The sequence below is a fragment of the Monodelphis domestica genome, chromosome 1 (genome assembly GCF_027887165.1).
Source record: "Monodelphis domestica isolate mMonDom1 chromosome 1, mMonDom1.pri, whole genome shotgun sequence".
NCBI lineage: Eukaryota > Metazoa > Chordata > Mammalia > Didelphimorphia > Didelphidae > Monodelphis > Monodelphis domestica.
The window spans coordinates 611,774,966-611,788,066 of record NC_077227.1 but is presented as its reverse complement, the minus strand read 5'-3'; the positions used below and the strand labels follow the sequence as shown (position 1 = coordinate 611,788,066).

Sequence of the window (13,101 nt, the reverse complement as noted above, 5' to 3'; positions counted from 1 at the left end):
GGTTCTGCTTCCCCTGAACTGATTAATACTTCTCAATGCTTCTTTTACTTGGATGATGATCCGTGTTCAGCCCATATGGAGCTCACGGCGTGAGTCCTAACCACTTTATGCACAAAAGTTCCTGGCGTTTGTCAGATACTAGTTTTAGGATTAACCACACAAAAAGAGGCACATTTTTTTGCTACTGCAAGATACAACTTGCAGTTTGGAACATTGAACATGTTGCTTCTAATAGGTCCACTGATTCAAAAACCTCGTATGGGAAAGTACACGATTGGCTCTAGTTATGTGACTCTAGATTCGCATAGCCTTTCCGAACTTTTAATTTTCTCCGGTGTAAAATGACAGAATAGGGGCTAGATGATCTCTGAGATTCTTCCCAGATCTAGTTTCTCAGCTACAATTGGGGTATACCTTCTCCCCTGCACATTAAACGGGGTTGCATCTTAGCGTCCAGCTGTCCTTGCCTCCCAGTTTTAGGAAATGTACTAATTCTCTGGAATGCTGAGGTCTGAATTGGGTCTAGGAGAGACCAAATCCCCTGAATTGGTGGGGGATGACGCTATAAGAAAACCAAGCCGAGTAGAGATCCTTGGGCCCCGCCCCGCAGAGGGTGCCTCGCCGTTGCCTAGTAACCCCCGGATGAAACCGATACCGGAAATAGTTTCTCCCCACCATTCCTTTTCTTCTTCCGTCGCCTCCGCCTCCGCCTCCTTCTCTCCCGCCCCCGCCGGAAGTGAAGGTTCGCTTCCGGCGGGGACGCTCGGGCCGGGAGTGCGGGCCCGGGACCGGCGGGTGACAAGATGACCACGCTCCGGGCTTTCACCTGTGACGATCTGTTCCGTTTTAACAACATGTGAGTGAGGCGCTGGAGCGAGGGCGGCATTCGGGGCTCTTCTTCTCGCGGGGCTCACTGTCTCCTTGGTCCGGACGGGAGTCGGAGCCGGAGCCGGGGCGAGCTCTTTCCTTTCCTGGCCAAGGGAAAAGGAAGTGTCCCCTTGCTCTGGTTTCGCAAATAAAGAAACCGAAGCAGTAGGCAGATCGATTAATCAGCCCTGGCTCCCTCGTCTGCTGTAAGGGATGCGATGGGGCTCTGCCAGAGAGCTCGAAGGGGCCGAGCGGTGGGTCAGGCTGGGTGGTTGGGGATGAACCATGCTCTACCTATGTCCTTAGAGGAAACCCACGGCCCTTCTCCTTGATATAGGGAAGCACAAAGTCAATCAAAGTAGGGTGTAATTCATGGCAGCACCTGGATGAGGTAAAGCAACTTGATGCAATACCCTGCTTTTAATAGTTTAATAATGGTAAATATAGATTGAGTCTACTGTGTCAGGCGCTGTGCATGCAAAGAAAGGCAGAAGAAAGTACCTTCACTATCTAATGGGGGAAGACAACCTACAAATCACGAAATACAAATAAGCTATATGCAGAGTAAACAAATAATCAGCAGGAATAAGAAAAGCTTCTTGTATAGAGGTGGTACTTAATGGAATCAAGGGAATGGAGGAGGTGGAAGAATTGGTGACAGCTAGTGAACTTGCTAGTTCATAGTCGGAAATGCATTATGCAAGCAGAGTAAATTTCTGAAGCGGTAAGAAAGGTGTAAGAAAACTGGAAAGGAAGGGCTTTAAAAATCAGAGAATTTTATATTTGATCTTGAGCTTGATAAGAAGCTACTGTTTCCCTTACCAGAATGTAAGACTAGAAAGAGATTGTCTTCTTTATTTGTATCCCCACTAAGAACAATGCCTATAACACAGTAGGCAATTAATAGATGCTTGTTGATTGTATCCCACAACATCCCTATAAGGTAGATCAAATAAGTATTACTGTTTCAATTTTATAGATGAGTAGTAAAGTGATATGATCACAAGGAGTTTTTAGGAGGATTGATTTTTTCAGCAACATGTAAACTGTGGTAAAGGGAAAATAAATCAGAGAAGAAAAGGTGTATTAGAAAACACATATAATAGTGCAAAATAGTGGCATGGACCAAGTTGGTAGTGGGAGTGTAAAAGGAAGTGATGAGTGGATTCAGTAAGCATTAATGAGGAAAAATCAACAGAACTTTGTACCTGATTACAAGTGGAGGGACAGAAAGGGAGGAGTGAACCTGATGTGATGAGTGATTGAAAAAATTTGGAAAGTCAAAAACGAGTTTGGAAGAAAAGATAGGTTTACTTTTAAAATTGTGGAGATGAAGGTGATGATCCGGGAAATTAGAAAGTTATGTGTAACAAGCTTATGAGAGAGGTCCAGTGATACTGGAGATACTGGAGACATATAGGTGGGAATTTTTCACATAGAAATGATTAGTTAAAACAGTGAGAATGGATAAATTAATTCAAAAATAGAAAATATAGACAGTAGATTTCATTGAGTTAATGACTGATCTTTGGGAAATGCCACTTAAATATAGTGGAAGGAAGAGAAACCAAAAAGGGGCTGCTAAACAGAGGACAGGAAACAGGATGATTGTATGTTGTCAAAGGAAGCCAAGCCATCTCTAGTGCCTGGAAGCCAGGCTCAAATTGATATTCTATATATAGGTATGACAATGTTTTTCCCTTGCTCAAGAAATTTTAGTGGCTCCCTATTGCCTCTAGCATAAAAGACATCTTGATAGACTCCTTAATTTTATTCAAAGCACAGCTAAATTGCCATCTCCTCTGACAGGCCCTTTATGATCCACCCCAGTTTTAGTGCTTTCATGCCTCACCAAAATTAATATCTATTTATTCCGTATGTACTTAGCTATGCACACGTTGTTTTCCTTCAACCAAATGTAAGCCTACTGAGGACAGGTGGTTGTTTGGCTTTTGTCCTTATAACTAATGCCTAACACAGGGACTTGCTTTAAGTTGTTTATGTTTAAGTTGAATGGAAGAGACAGAAGTTTAAAGAAAGGATGGAGCAGCAGCATCGAATGCTGTAGAAAGGATTTAAAATTACATTTCCTTCAAGTTCATGTTTCATTTCATCTCTCTGTGTAATTGTGTGCTGCCATTTAGAATAATGGAATATCTTTGATGTGTAAAATTGTTGTGAAGATTGTCCTATGAATAAACAGCAATCTTAATTTCAGTTTACAGCTTAACAGTGACAATATTCCTGTCTAGGTAGTTTCTGTTCACATTCTATGTTCCATACTAGATCTTGAATCCATTATGTTTTTCCTTATATTATAATTTTAATGTCAGTCTATTTAATTATCTATTAATTTGCAAAAAATTTTACATTTTAATACAACTTTTGGTTTCTTTTCAGTAACCTGGATCCACTAACAGAAACTGTATCCTTAAAGTGATTGTCTCCTGTGTGGCTGCCTAACTCGTCAGCCAATGTGGAAGATTTTCCCCTCCCCCCAATATACTGTTTGAGGCAATTTTTTTTTATGATGTGTCACTGAATTCTGATTTATTATAATGCTAGAGGTCAGAATTTTTACCAATGTTTTCTCAAGAAAACATTTTATAAACATATATAATATATACCATATACCTACATGATTACATGTGTATGTACATAGTGTATTAGATAGTTTTGTCTTACCCAGGTCATATCACTTAAACTCTGTTGTGGCTCAGGTAATTCCCTGGGATTCATCTGAGTTCACCACTCATTTGGCAGGATGTATATCCACAGACTAGTTTCACATTTTCATAAATGTTTAGAAGAATGAGCAGGTAGGGAATGGGCAGTTATTATTCTTCTTCAGCATAGGGAAGCAAAGAACTGTTAAATGATTTATGTAGAGTTTTAACTAGTTAGCAATGAAATTAAGATTTAACCAGCTATTTTGATTCCTGGTGAGATTTATGTTTTAGATGTTTCTTTCAGGTCATATCTTTAAAATCTTATTGATTTAATTTAGGACAGTAAAATTAATAAATATATTTTAAATTATTTTAGAAATTTATAACATATCATTGATTAGGAATGGTTAACAATATTAGTAGTATGCCCAGCATGAAGTGTACAGATGACCAAGTATTAGAGATGATTTATAGTAATAAGTAAAAATAATACTTAGCACATTTTTTATAGCAAGTTTCATGTTCTGCAACAGTTATCAGTTATATTTCATACTTAACATAAACTTCAGTATGGGATACCATTTTATTTACAGTATCTAGCTCACTGGCCGGAGTATTTCATAGTTGCAGAGGCACCTGGTGGTGAACTCATGGGTTACAGTAAGTATACACTGTATATTCTACTAATATATTTTCTTCTTGGTAGGCAGGTAAGATTTTTATCAAGGATAAAGTTATTACATTGTAAAATTACAGGCATGAACTAAAAACAATGTAGCTATGCATAATGCTTTAACAGAATCAATTATTGTTAACATAAACTCCCAAAGTTTTACCAGCTTAAAACGTTTTTCATCAGTTTTCTTTGGGAGAAAGATATGCTATCACTGTTATGATTCTATTACTAAATACAGTTTTTGTTGGCAGTTATGGGTAAAGCAGAAGGCTCTGTAGCCAGAGAAGAGTGGCATGGTCATGTCACAGCCCTATCAGTTGCCCCTGAATTTCGACGTCTTGGTCTAGCTGCTAAATTAATGGAGCTACTGGAAGAGATTTCAGAAAGGTGAGATATTACTTTTCAGATGCATTTAATGACATATAAGCTTAACAATTTAAGTTTAGGCAATTTTTTCTTTAGGCTAAGCTAAGAATAGTATTTATCTTGCTATTTTGGATATTATACATGTAGTATAATAATTCAAAGGCTTGGTTGTTGGAATATGTTCATGTTCCACATAAGATGAGTAAAAATATAAACAAATTAAGAACATTATCTCTCATTCCTAGTACCTAAAGCAAGAAGATGGCTGGGGAGAAAGGGAAGAACAGTTATTGAAGGAAAAAGAGTTTTATAAGGAAAGAAAAAGTAAGACAGAAACCAAGATCTACTATATATCTAAACACTTATTTGGGTGGTGAAGTAGTATTCATTGACACTAAAGAATAGTTGAAGAAACTATGGTATTAATATAAGGCAATTTCTGTGCAATAAAAAAAATGACAAATATGAGGAATTCAAAGAGGAATAGAAAATTTTATGTACACTGATACAGAAAGAACTAAATGAATAATATATACAATAACTATGAAAATATAAATGAAAAGATCACTAAAAGGAAGGCAAACTGAGTAATTTCAAAGATGAAGTAAAGTACCAGGGAACTGAAAGACATTAAAACATTTTGGAAAAGTAAAAGTAATAAAAAAAAATACAAAGGCATCATGAAATGGAAAGGTGAAGGGGGAGGAAGAGAACAAGTGTATATATATATATATAACATCCACTCTTTGCCAGTCACTGTGCTAACTGCTTTATAACTTATTTTTTCTTCATACCAACCCTGGCAGATAGGTGCTAGCATTCCCATTTTACAGTTGAGGAAACTGAGGCAGACAACAGTTGAGTGATTTGCTCAGTCACATAGAATTAAGTATCTGAGATCAGATTTAAACAGTTTTCCAGACTTCAGAGCCAATGCTCTATACACTGTGCTACCTAGCTACCTTTGAAATATGAAATAGTGACCCCATAAATATTCTGAACCAAAACTGGATGAAAAGAAAATCAGATTCATCAGAAGGATTGATGACATCAGTAATGGAATGCGTAGTTATGTTGAAAATTATCAAAATTCTTTCTAGGTTAAGATTTAAGTAGTATTCTGAATTACAGAAATTGGGGACAAGAAAAAAGATTTAGTAGTACTAAGTAATCTAGATTTTGGTACATTTGCCAATGAAGTTAACATAGAAAACCTTGATATGGTATATATAATAACTATTTTTTAGAAAGTGATATTTTAGAAGGATCATTAAACATGTTTCAGTCCTGCCACTAATTAGGGATTTACCTTCAGTAAATCACTTAAACTTTGGTCCTAATTCCTCCTGAGGCAACTAGGTGATGCAATGGATAAGTGGAGTTGGGAAGACTCATGTTAAAATCTGGCCTCAGATACTTAATTGCTCTGAGACTTCCAGCAAATCTTAACCCTGTTTGCCTCAGTTTCCTCAACTGTAAAACAAACTGAAATAGGAAATGGCAAACTGCTCCAGTATCTTTGGCAAGAAAATCCCAAATAGGATCATAGAGTTGGACACAACTGAAACAAATGAACCACAACAACCTAATTTCCCCTATCTGTCAAGTATTGTTGGACCAGAAAGATCTCTTCAGATCTTCTCCAGACTCTGAAATGTTACACATTATTTGTATTGATATTTTGAGATATCTAGGAATTCATAGGTACCATAACACCCTCTACTGATTAAAAACATTACCCCTTCACAAGTGGCTATGACCAAGAAAAATCCAGCACTTTGTGGCTTTCTGCTGATGAGTCTTTCTATAATTAACCAGCAAGTCCTTTGGACACAGGTATCAGTCTGTTGCCAAGCTCTTACCTTAGGCCTTAAGCTTAGTAGGACAAACTTCCCAAAGTTTTTACTTGACTGGTTGTAGCCTTTAAGAACCTAGTTACCACATCTAAATAGGATTTTAGTCAAAATTAGTAAAATACTCTGTTTATATTAAGATCTGGAATTTGTATTTTGTGCTTCATAAATGTACATTTTCTTCCTGTTTTCATTTTTTATCAAAGTTTAACTGATAAATTCCAAAGAATTAAAATGTAATAGTAATTTTTAAAAATCAACAAATAGCCACTTTAAGGAGATGATAGCTATTTGAACTTTTTAGTGAGTATTCCAAAATTATATTTTATTTTTTTAAGAATGAAATAGCATGGTGTGGTAGATAGAGCTGGGCGTGGAGCCAGGACTTGGGTATGAGACCTGCTGGCTGACATCCTGGGCTCTCAGTGCTCTGGGCAATAGTCCAATACATTGTGTGTGTGGGGGGGGGGGGGGGGTGAGGAAGAGCTTACTTTCTATTCTAGTGTATTAGGAGTATTATTAAGTTTTTGAATTTTATAAGTGAATGATAGAAGTGGATTCTGTTCTCCTTTGAGACTGCCTTAGATCCAGCTAGAATTTGGAGCTGAAGATGCTTACAAGTTAACAATAAGAAGGGCTAGGGGTAGGCAGATGGGGTTAAGTGACTTGCCCCGGGTCACATAGCAAAGAAGTGTCTGAGGACATAGTTGAACCCAGGTTCTCTTGACTCCAGTCCTGGCATTTCCTTTACTGTACTCCTTAGCTGCCTGCCTAATATAGTCTTAATTCTACATTCTAAGTTCCAGAGGAGGTGCCAACCTGCATTAATAGAGGATATTTTCTCCTGTAGAAATTCCTTTGAGCAGTGAAATCTCAAGTCCAGTCTGTCCCATAATTTTAATATTTATGTAAGATGGTACTATTTCTTTTCTGCAAAATGCCTAGCCCTGAGTCTTATGAAAATGTAACATCAACATATCATTTAATAGATAATCTACTAATTGATCTACCTCATCTTTAAAAATGGGGATAATGAAATACATGAGCAAAAGGGCTTTGTAATTTTTAAGGGCTATATAAAGGTAGGTGTCCCACAAACTGACATTAATATTCATGACTTTAATTTCTTTGTGCTGTTCAAACTAAGGTAAAAATAAAAATGTCTTATACTTTTACTATGTCCACAAAAACTTTGCGTATCTCATATAATTTATCTTTTTTTTCTTTTTGTAAAGAAAGGGTGGATTTTTTGTTGACCTCTTTGTAAGAGTGTCAAATCAAGTTGCAGTCAACATGTATAAGCAACTGGGCTACAGTGTATATAGAACCGTAATAGAATACTACTCTGCAAGCAATGGAGAACCTGATGAAGATGCTTATGGTAAGCACTATGATTATGGACATAAGTAGGAACAAATCATCATTTGCATCTGAAGTAGCTCAGTAACAATATTTCTATTCTCTGCATTTTCAGATAATCATCAAAATAGTTCTTTGACATCCCTTTGTGGGATATTACTGAACTTAGTTGTAAATGTCAGCTACAGTAATTACACTAATTTTGTGTTTCTTTATCCTTGGTACCAAGATTTCTCTTTTTTAAATGAATATTAAACATTTTATATAGTTGTTGCTTTTACTGCAAATCTATCCAAGAGTTTGTACATTGTGGGTCTAATTCTATTTTTTGGAGTTTGCTTCCATTTCTCTCCTCTGGCAAGTAACAAGGTGTTAATCTATTTAAATTACCCCATTCTATCATATAGTTATAATTTTAATTTGTATATGATTTATATATTTAGAATTATTAAATATATATTTTATATTTCTAAATATGTAATCTATATATAATTACCAGAAATCTTAAATGAAGTAAACTTCTGAAATAAGTTTATAATTACATTTGCTTTATCAACAGATATGAGGAAAGCACTCTCCAGGGATATAGAAAAGAAATCCATTATACCATTACCTCATCCTGTGAGACCTGAAGACATTGAATAACTCTAGGCAGTGGTTCTTAGGCAGAGAATGCTACAGATCATCTTTTATGGACAATTTAATATTTTTCATTGGAAATTGACTCTAAAAATCAATTTCAAAGCTGTGTATACAGGCACATCTTGAAGATTCTTTAGGAGAAAAATAATCACTTCATGTCTTGAAGATTTGAGTAAGAAAATACTTTTTATATAGACTTCTTAATTTAAACCCCGTAAGTCCCAATCTAGCTATAGCACATTTAAGAAAGTTCTTCACTATATTTCATATGCAATTAAAAAGGCAGCTAGGCCAAAAGTAAACAGACATTCCACTATCATGGTTCACAGTATTAGGTAAGTACTAGGGAAATATTGGCTTCACTTCTCTTATAAATTCTGTGCCTGAGAATCACTGCTGCCTCTATTTTTTGATCTTCATATTGAATAGTCAAATGAAGCTTTAAAAGCAGTTGTGAAAAACTCAAATGTATAAAGTTAAAATGTATAATAAAACACAAATTCACTATGTGAATGTTGTTTTTTATAAATCTGTGTTTACTTCTGATTGTAGACTGAATAAAAATTTTTGGCTAATTTGAAAACAAATCTTCAGAGTTGAAAATAGCTGGCATAGGTCAATCTCACATAGCCCATTTGGGGCATGTGCATTTGATTATATCTGATATGGTATATATAAAAAGTGTGTGACTACAGCTTGGGAACAGGATTTCTTGGTCTTTTTCCTCTCTGTAACAGTTCTAGCCAATTATCTTCTCCAGATCCTTTCTGTAACTGCATTTCTTATTCTTGCTTGTTGCCTTACCTTACCCATGCTGTGTTGTGTTAAATACCGAAAGTGCCTAAATATTAAGCTAAATGAAAGTGAGTAGCATTTTATTTTTATCCTAATTTCCCTACTGGTAAACAAATTTGAGGAATTAAATGAGGTGAAGGAGTTATGAAAAGCAGCTCTCTTTAAATAATCTCAAGGGAATTGAAGCTTCTCCCTTAGGAAGTACAGTGGTACTATGAAGACGGCTGGATTTGCAGGGGGAGGGGGGGGGAGGGTGAGACCTGGGTTCAAAACCTAGCCCTGCCACCGAAAACTTGTATAACAAGAAGTTATTTCACCTCTTAGCCTTAGTTTCCTTATCTGTAAAATGGACATGATCTCTAAGGTCCCTATTTGTTGTTGTTTCAGTTGTTTTTAGTTGTATTTCAACTCTTCACAATTCCTTTTTTTAGGGGAGTTTTCTTGGCAGAGCTACTGGGGTGATTTGCCATTTTCTTCAGCTCATATTACAGATAAAAACAGTGAAATGACTTGCTCATAATAAGAGGCTGAGGCTTGATTTGAACTTGGCTCTTCTTGACTATAAGACCAGCATAGCTGCTCCCCACCCCATCCAAAGTCATTATCAGCTCTAATATTCTGCGACTACATCATCCTTCACACATTTCACTGGGGTTTTGGCATAGTATTGACTTATTTTACCATGGGCCATCTTGGGACATATATATAATTTTTTTTCCTGTAATGCATAGCTCATGTTCTAAATTGAAGAGAATTGTTTACAAAAATTATTTATATACAACTTTTGGAGGAACTATTCCCAACTAAACATCAGAGTCCACACTAGAGAACTTTATTTTGAAAAGTATTACTTAGCTGTAAAGCCAAAATGATTAAATAAAAGCAAAACAGCAAGAAGAAATCTTTGTAGCCAATTACTTTCTTTAATGTTTTATATTTCTAAGCTTCAGCACTGGAAACTTAGTTCATTCAGATCAAAATTGAAATGTTTTGAAGGGGTCTGGGTTTGCCATTTCACCTTAATGTGGGCAGACTGATATTTTGAATTTCAATAATTTACATAGTATTTTTACAGTGAACAAAGTTCTTTAAACCCATCATTTAATGTAACATTTCTGTGAGGTAATGGAAATATTGTCCTTTTTCTTTAGAAGGGAAAAGATTAATTTATTGGTCTTATGAAGGTGGTTTATTCTGCAGTGCTTATTTATTGAAAGAGTTGTCCAAAATATTAGAGAAATTTGTTTGGTTGCCTTATTTTCCTTATTTTTTTAGATGAAGTTCAGAAAAGTTATGTGACTTTGCCAAGGTAACAGCTAAAAAATGGGAAAACTTGGTTTTCTGACTCAAGTACATTTTTTATTTTATACTACAGCTGTCTCAAGTCAATAATTATTATGTACTGAGTTACTAGTATATGCAAGATACTGAAAATAAAGAGAAAACATTCCTGTCCTTGAGCCAGATGTCACTTTTGGGAAAGAAAGGTCTTTGATTTCATTAGTATGAATTGACACAGAAATAACTTTCACCAAAGCAGACCTACAACTCATCAATAATTCAGTCTTTCAGAGTATATCATGAGGCACACGGTGCCTTGTCTACAGTTATACACTGTTATGTGTCATAGGTGGGTTTTAAACCTACTTAAATATTAGCCTTGAGCCTGACTTTATATACCACACACTATCCAAGCCCCATTAAAAAAAAAACTGAAAAAAAGTATGGCCACACTAGGCTGTTAAAGAAACCAGTTACAAGAATCTGTGGTTCACAACAATAAACTCCATCCTCAAATCCCTAGGGGAGTAGGGGTTGGTGTATCTCATTTTTGGTTAACAATGCCAATTTAAGATTTCATTTCTTTAGTAAGACCCTAGTCTTGAAGTCAGGAAGACATTACTAGCTCCGTGATCCAGGACAAGTTACTTAATCACTATTTTGTTTCCTTATCTGCAAAATGGAATTTATAATAGCACCTATCTCCCAGAAAATGTGGTGAGGTATTGTAAAATGTTTTGCAAATCTTAAATGCTAGCTATCATTTGTGTAATCACATGTGAAGGTATTTAGAATGTCAGATTTGGTGCCAGGAGACAGGGTTTTTACATGGGAAAATTATTTCAGAGCCTGTGTGCAGTAACAGAGGGAAGTTACTATTTTCACAACCTCTCTCAAAGTGTTATGAGAAATTTATTCCTTGAATACAGGGTATACAATCTCCCTTCTCCATGTCTTTGCACTGGCTGTCCCTAATCCCTGGAAGGCTCTCATCTCTGGCTATTGACATATTTTAGGATTCCACACAAACACTGTCTTCTGCTGGAGACCTCCCCATTCTAAGGGTACTTTTCTTTTCCTCTACCTATCATACGTATTTACATTTTATCTCACCATTAAGTCTTATAGCTTCTTAGGGCAAGGTCTAATTTTGTCATTTTTGCCTTTCTCCTTTGTTTTTAACTGCAGTGCTTAATAAATACTTGTTGATTACTAAAAATGTAAACTGTGGCACAAATGGACAGACCTCATTCTCTTATCTGTTGTTGTTCTGGTCCTGAAGACCATCCCACCTCCTAGAAATGGTCTCCCTGAAGTCTGGCATGAACATTGCTTTCTCTTGCTCACTTATGTTTGAAGAGTTGTAGTCTTGCTTGGACAGCCCTAGGATACATTACAATTAGACACAAAGAAACCCATTTACTGAGGTATAGCACAGTCTGAAGGAAATAGATGGCATCAGTAATAGTTGATATATACACCTACATACATATATACTTTTAAGAATGTGAACTTGCAAGTATATTAGTTTAAGCATTCTTTGATATATATTACCTTAAGAAACAGCTAACATTACCAGATCTCAAACAATTACAAAGCAGTAATCATGAAAACAATCTGGTACTAGCTAAGAAATAGTGGTGAATCAGTGGAATAGAATTACATACACAAAACCTAATAAAAAATGACCATAGTAACTTTGTGTTTGAGAAAAAAATAAGATCTATGCTTTTGGTACGAGAACTCAGTATTTGCAAAAACTGTTGGGAAAATCAGAAAATAGCATGGCAGAGAATGGGAACAGACCAACATCTCACACTACATATGGAATTTAGGACCAAACATGAGATAGCATTTTAAAGATGTAAAATTTTGATTACATTAAAAGATGATGTGCAAATAAAACTAATGCAACCTAGTTTAGAAGGAAAGCAGCTGGGAAAAAAATTTTATAGCAAGTTATCTCTGATAAAGGTCTCATTTCTCAAATATATAATTAAGTGAAATTTGTAAAAATTAAGTCATTCTCCAATTGATAAATGGTCAAAGGATATGAACAGGCAATTTCAGAAAAAAATAAAAGTCATCTATACTCATATTAAAAAAATGCTTTAAATCACTCGATTAGAGAAATACAAACTAAAGCAATTCTAGGGGACCACTTTACAACTATCAGATGGCCAATATGACAAAAAAGGAAAATGATAAATGTGGGAAAACTGAAACACTAATATACTGTTGGTGGAGTTGTGATCTGAAACAGCTATTCTGGAGAGAAATTTGTTAACAATGCCCAAAGAACTCTAAAACTGCATACCTTTTGATCCAGCAATACCATTACAAGGTCTGTAACCCAAAGAGATTTTTAAAAAAGATTTGTACAAAAATATTTATGGTAGTTCTTTTTTGTGGTAACAAAGAATCAGAAATTATGGGATTGTCCATCAGTAGGGGAATGGTGGAACAAATTGTGATATATAATTGTGATGAAATACTATTATGCTATCAGAAAGGATGAACAGGATGTTTTCAGAAAAACCTAGAAAGATTTACATGAACTGATACAAAGTGAAGTGAGCAGAACCAAAACACC

General features: G+C 35.6%; 1 protein-coding gene across 1 annotated transcript; it reads left to right on the top strand.

The window, feature by feature from the left end:
- The first annotated feature begins 703 nt into the window (after positions 1 to 703).
- Positions 704 to 8,941, top strand: NAA20 (N-alpha-acetyltransferase 20, NatB catalytic subunit). Its single transcript, XM_001374047.4, has 6 exons — positions 704 to 856; positions 3,268 to 3,292; positions 4,106 to 4,196; positions 4,464 to 4,599; positions 7,667 to 7,812; positions 8,350 to 8,941. Exons 1-6 carry the CDS (start codon positions 804 to 806, stop codon positions 8,433 to 8,435), a joined length of 537 nt encoding a protein of 178 aa, XP_001374084.1. The 5' UTR covers positions 704 to 803; the 3' UTR covers positions 8,436 to 8,941.
- Positions 8,942 to 13,101: the final 4,160 nt, after the last annotated feature.